We start from the raw sequence: 6,787 nt of genomic DNA, 5'->3' as shown, positions 1-6,787 counted from the left end.
CATAAATTTACGGATGATGAGATGGCGTTATTACAATTGAATCCAACAAACAGAATCCATAAAGGATCAAACAGCGGGTAATTCAATATTATTATTATTATTATTATTATTATTATTATTAGGTATTTCTACCGAAGCAGTCCGCACGGACGGCAAGGAACGTAACCGCGGATACGACATCCACTAGGGATTGGGGCGTCCAATGTATTTCAGCGTGTTTAGTACTGGGTCCTTGGGGGGTGAATTACAGTCGTCCGAATAAATATTTCTTAAAATTCTTGTTCAGGAGGTAAAACTGCATAGAAAAACCGCATCTGCCATAGTCTAGGCCGCAGCGGATAAGTACCCTAGATCTACCTATTATTATTATTATTATTATTATTATTATTATTATTATTATTATTATTATCATTATTATTATTATTATATTATTATATCATATTGACTTGAGATTAGAGCTTCCAAAGAATATGGTGCCCGTTCGAAAAAAGGTCATGAGAAATACAGAAAGAAGAGATAAGATAATTAGAAAAAAAAAAAAAAAAAACAGATAAATGAAGGAACTGAGAAATAAATATAAATGTGAGTGAAATATTAAAATACAAGTTGAACAGTAAACTAGGGTAGTTCTTGTGAACTTCAGAAGAAGTTACACCACATCCCCTTAGGGGAGGCGGTTCCAAAGCCCAACGGAGCGAGGGAAAAAAGGACCCCTGGGAATGAGAAAGTTCCACATTTTAACGGAACACCTCCACAGCCTTGACCTACAACAGTCCAGTCACTACCAGGTGCAAGGATACACGTAAACTCAATCTGACACTCACGTGATTCTCTCTCGATCCTCTTCGGTGACGGAGGTGGTGCCGAAGTGCCCGATTAGGCCTCCTATCAGTAGGCCTACGGAAGCACAAGCTATCGCCCCCAGCAACCCTCCGTTTTTGTCGAACATCTGAAAGGGAGGATTTGATAATCATCAGGGATTAAAAGTTTATACACACACACATACATGTAGAATCTACTGGTCATTTTTATCATAAACAAATGTAATCGTAACTTGTCAAATTTCTTTGAACTTGGACCTTTTAAGGCTTTGTAATGACAAGCGTATCCAACCAAGCGCTAAGAATTCGAGAGGCTAAGAGGGCATTGCGTCTATTACAATTATATATGTATTATGTCCTTTCCTTGCTTTGTTAGGGTCAGCTTTTAAGTATTAGTATCCTTGTGAGCCCGTTATTGGTTATTGCTATTGCGCCTATTTATTAAGTTTAATCACAAGGCTGATTTAGTGTTAGGTGTACTTTATAATCAAATATTGTTAATTTTACTCTGGTGTTTGTGTCCACATTCCTCTTACCAGTAGAGGAAAAGACCCCATATAGACTCCACTTTTCTAGCCCCGCCCCCCGCCCCCCACCCCCCCAAGGGGCGTGGCCACCCCCCTCCCCCTCCTGATTGGCTCATGTACGTACGTGAGGCCTAAAAAGGGGCGGGGCAACCCCAAAACCCCCAAAAGGGGCGTGGCCAACGGGACATAAAATATAAACGGAGTATATGGCCACAAAGATAGACGCAGGATCTCTTGTCTTTACTCTAAGGCATCTCTGAACAAACTACCTACTATAATGGAACCAATGATTGCATGGAAGACTCTGTTTTTCAAACGATACTATATTCGGAATTAAAGACGGGATATATATCAACACGTCGATAACAATTCTCTCCCTGACAAAGACCGAAGCAGGTTAAGACAAATCACAAACTCTAGACAACAATGAACGGCAACAATACATCTTGTGGTTTATAGTCTTACGTTAGGCCGTGCCCTGAATACAATTCAAACCTACCTACAACTTGCATATACGTCGATTCTATCACTACAAAAATAGCAGTAAATAAGCATAACTTGGAGATACATTTGGTTTACTTCTCGCTCCAGAACCAAAATCCTTAGGGAGATCGATATAGGAATGGATTTTTTTTTGTGACACGAAATCACGAAATGGCGCCATTTCCCCACCGTGGGAAATGACCTGGGGTAATCTAGACCATCATGCATCAGCAGAGTAACTCGAAAACGCCCGCTAAAATATTCCACCTCAGGAAAGGTGTTCTCAGGTTGCGTCCTCCAACATAAACAACAATTCAACAAACGAGGCATAACAGGAGTTTGGGTTGCACTCGGGGAAGGCTTCTGTTGAGTCACGCTTGTTTTTCATCGTTACCTTTTATCCCTTCTATTCTAACCCAAGTAAGGTAGCGGTCTCGCTCTCCGCACTTATCAGGAAATCGTGATCGCAAAATTGACAAAAATCAGTCCAGAATCTCACGTCACATAAGAGGCTGCCTACACTGACCTGCATACGTTTTTTTAACATATTTGAACCTACGAGGCTACTCAAATCTTATAAGAGAAACTATTTATTCAATTAGAGTATAAATGTAATGACAATCTGCATTAATTCATGTTCATACAGCTGTGACTTAGGGTTGATTACACCTTGCGTGCTGCGCAGAACCAGAGCAAAGCATTTGAACCATGACAGTTGCTATTTGTACAGCTTCGAGTGCAATTATTACCATGCTGTACTTATAGTATATAGCTATGTAACATGTCACAGTCATTGACCTGTAATTCAACATACTTACATTATAAGACTAACTTAAACTTTTATAGCTAGCCAAGACTTGAGCTGTATTACATTGTCTGTGGAGAGGGGCATAGAGAAAAAACTGCATTCCTGAAGGTTATGCCAAGTTAAGCTACCTTTGCTAAGTTAAGGTTAAGCTATGGGATGCTATCCTTGGTTATTTGATGATCAACCCCGGTAAACTAGCTATATAACAGGTAAAGTTTATTTATAGACTTACTAGTTGGTTAGGTTTACTTTTAAAGCTATAATGTAGTAGGAATTTGATGTATTACAACACTTGATTAACACTTGAAACTGCATTACAGCATTCATTATATCATTACATCAAAAAGTAGGCGTGAGGTTGTTTCAACACAGTGAATGAAAATGTCTTGCTTGTGAAATGTGAATGTGATCCCCTGCTCTATTGTATTGCTGTTTCTGGTTGTAAAACAGTTGATGGCCCAGGACTGTTGCTGCTGGTCAGTGCAGTGTGCAGTTGCTACCACTTCTAGGAATCACCACAGCAATGGCGTCTTACTTGCGCTCGACAGTCAGTGACTGTCCAATCTCTCTCCTCCCGACCTTCAACTTTATCAACCCCTTCTCATCTTTACCATTACGGGCTGCTCCAGGAGCAAGAGCCCGTGCCAGCACAAGGCTGGCTTAATCTTCAACAACAACATCTCTATCTTTACAAACGCCCACCCAATCCCCAAGACCGCAAAAATTTGATGGCACAATTTCTTTTGAATAGCTATTATAATAATCATTTGATAACTAGCTGCCTAAATAATAGAAAATGTCTAACATGCATATATGTTTCAGTTACGTCTTTTTCTCCATATTTTCTTCCCTTCAAGTGTTGTAAGTTATGTCGTCAAAGACATGACTGAAACGGTCAGAACTCACAATAATCCTTTCTAAGTCGTGATTTTGCAAACTTGTCATGGTCTTACTTTCTTTCATGGTGGTCTCAATAATAACCTTCCTCATACTGACTGTTTTATGACAGTAATTAGAAAATCACGTCATAAGAAGTAATAATTAAGTTAGTCCTACGGTGCATAGGGCCGGATGGGTATGCTATAATACAACAGCTCTTTGAAATCCCAGCGGGAGGACATTGGAGTAATCGCTATTTACAAAGCAGGGTTGCAAATTCCCGAGATGTATACGAGTAATGTACCAGCCCCGGTTTTATGGTCATGTTCACATGTTAGGTTAAGTTTAATAACTGATGAAAGGTTTTTCCTTGAACTTTGGGTGTGGGAAACAATGAGACAATTTTCAAGAAGATTCTATGGTTTGTTTTTAAGGTATGGCGTCCCGCCTTTTTCAGAGAAGATGCCGGGAATATGCAGCCGGGCTTGATTTTTAAGGAAACAAAGTATACGTCGATGCATAAAATTTTGCAAAGAGATTTATTTAAAATGAAAAGTGACGTATCATCAATGTAGTAAAACATTCAAAATACAATCTCATGGTTTTACTTTCCCAGTGATGCTTATAAAAGTAGAGCATCAATCGTCTCTCACGGGGTTGTAATACGTTTCTGCCTATAATCAAATTAAGATATTTATTGACTATATAAAACCATAAAACCTTTATAAAAATCATCGGGCTCCGATATAGAGTCTTCTTCTTTCCCACCGTTATCCCTACATGAAGGGGTTGGTTGCCTTATGCGCCTTCTCCTCCTCCACTGCCTTCTCTCAAAGGCATCATCCCCCACCAAAGCTCTTCTCTCCATATCTTCCTTCACTTTATGTCGCCATCTAATTCTCTGTCTCCCTCTCGATCTCCTTCCTCTAACAGGTTCCTCCCAAGCGCTCTTCACTCTCTCCTCGTCATCGAGTATCGGTCTAATGCTGTTGTTTTTGTTTGTATGGTGTTTTTACGTTGCATGGAACCAGTGGTTATTCAGCAACGGGACCAACGGCTTTACGTGACTTCCGAACCACGTCGAGAGTGAACTTCTAACACCAGAAATACACATCTCTCACTCCTCAATGGAATGGCCGAGAATCGAACCCGCGAACGCCGAGGTGAGAAACAAACACCAAACCAACCAGCGCCACTGTTGACATCATGAGAGGGCAAGGCTGGCGTGAGGTAAAATCGGCATAGGCCTACTTACAAGAAAGCATTCTTTGCCCTTCTCTGTTAATAAATACAGCAAAAGTTTATCATCGGTGAGAATGTAGTACTTGCTAATCGAAGTTAGGGAAATTACAAAATCTCGATGGAGGTAACTCATATAAGTGCAGGGCATGTTATTCAGTGCTGCAACTAACATGAAAAGTATTGAATTTCGTCAAGTAATCATAAAAAAAACTAGACCTACCTATATTACGATGCTTTTCGCTATCTCTCTCACACTATCTCTGCACTTTTTCCACTCGTTTGTTATTTTAATTCTCTCTCTCTCTCTCTCTCTCTCTCTCTCTCTCTCTCTCTCTCTCTCTCTCTCGATTGACCGCATTGACCGTGTTATCCGATTTCCAAAGAATAAACGGATAGCCATCGGCTAAGGCTTCCTAAATGTCTGTCATTTTTGTTTATATAATTTAACTGTTATTCGAACTGATATACATCCTTCAACATTCAAAATAAATAAATTAAAAAAATACCTGTTGAGTTTTCCCTAAATATATACGACCTAAATAAAAAAAAAATCAATATTCTGGTACTCAGTATGAAAATCCGAATATGTCACTGACCTAACAACTGGGTCACGGGTGGGGTTGTGGCGGATAGGGGTGTTGGTGGGTGGGCAGGGTATGGGGGAGGGGAGGTGGGGGAAATTGACTTCATAATCTACTCAGTGATTGTCTACTCTGAAGTAGAATTGACAAAGAGTCTTTTCCAAATATGGTTTCAGTCACGCCAAAGACTTTGCACTCATTTCGTCGTGGTAATTTATACACTATAAGTTTGTTTGAACTTTTAACATATTGACAGTGTCTGCATGTGTTATATGATATAGCACATGCAGACGCTGTCTATATATCTCGCCATTCTCTTAGAAAAAGATGTTTATAGACGAGAAATGAAAACTAAAATTGCGATAACAGACCAGTTTTCCCAAACAATATTTATGACTACTTATTTTTAGATGCCAGATTAGTAATAACGTTAAAATAAAAGCTCGGCTTATACTCACGGCGAATCAAATATCCTTTAAGTTATACGAGATATACTTCGTGTAAGCAGACCATCACATTCTCTCAAATCACCATTTAGCAAAACAATTTGTAAATTCCATTAGACGTAGTGAACTGAAGACTGAAGCGATGGTCGGTGTGCACCTACTGACCGAGGGAAGGAAGATGGCCCGGGTTTGCATAGGTCCAGCTGAGACGTACTACTTAATTCATTCATATTTGCAACGACATTCGACGATCGTAAACTTCGTGCGATGGTCGTAAAGTACTGTCATACCCGAATGCAGTCTCAGGAAAGTTCAAAATTACGTTTATTTGAGGTTTCCAAGACAAAATTGTAGGATAATATTTCGGAGGGCAAAGCGGTACCCGGCAACTCAGCACAACTGGTTTGCAGGTGGAAAAGGTCGAAGTATAGATTCACATTATTAACTGTAATATTCTGGATCTCTAACTGCAGATTGCTTAAAGGAGGCTACAGGATTTCGTAAAAATAAAAAAATTGGATTTTTTTAAACAGTTTCTTGTGCTGTCAAACAATGGCATCGTTAAAATGCGCCTAGAGATAAAAAACAGGAAAGATATGTGTAGTACTCACAAACGCCACCGCCGTGTTTGACCTTGAAAATGGGGCCAACGGAAATGACGCTGAAATGCATTTATAAATCCGAGATTATGCGTATGAGAGAGAGAGAGAGAGAGAGAGAGAGAGAGAGAGAGAGATTAGACGATAAATAATAGTGTCGGTTAGGCCTAGTCCGTGACATAATGATTGGTTACGTGATGTGGATATACTTTCTTATGAACGTAACGTTGCATTGTCTGAAATATATAATTTTGGCTTAAATGTAGGATTATCTAGCGTGACTTCTAGATTCTTTGTGGGAATTTAAGACTGTGTGGACTCGAGTTTGAAATTCTGTGTAAGCTTTCGAGGTTTATCACACTTCTTGATTTTTAAGCGGGAATTTTTGCGGTAGTTTTGGG

General features: G+C 39.6%; 1 protein-coding gene across 1 annotated transcript in view; it reads right to left on the bottom strand.

Annotated features, from left to right (window-relative positions):
* Positions 1-5,967, bottom strand: part of LOC135218473 (N-acetylated-alpha-linked acidic dipeptidase 2-like) — a 37,898-nt gene extending 31,931 nt beyond the window's left edge. The window contains exons 1-2 of the mRNA XM_064254798.1: positions 5,800-5,967; positions 825-949 (exon numbers count right to left, since the gene is read on the bottom strand). Coding sequence (XP_064110868.1) covers positions 825-949 — 125 coding nt within the window. The 5' untranslated portion in view covers positions 5,800-5,967. The remainder of the gene's footprint in view (positions 1-824; positions 950-5,799) is intronic.
* Positions 5,968-6,787: the final 820 nt, after the last annotated feature.

Source organism: Macrobrachium nipponense, chromosome 9 (assembly GCF_015104395.2).
Source record: "Macrobrachium nipponense isolate FS-2020 chromosome 9, ASM1510439v2, whole genome shotgun sequence".
Lineage (NCBI taxonomy): Eukaryota > Metazoa > Arthropoda > Malacostraca > Decapoda > Palaemonidae > Macrobrachium > Macrobrachium nipponense.
This window is presented reverse-complemented; position numbering and strand designations above follow the sequence as displayed.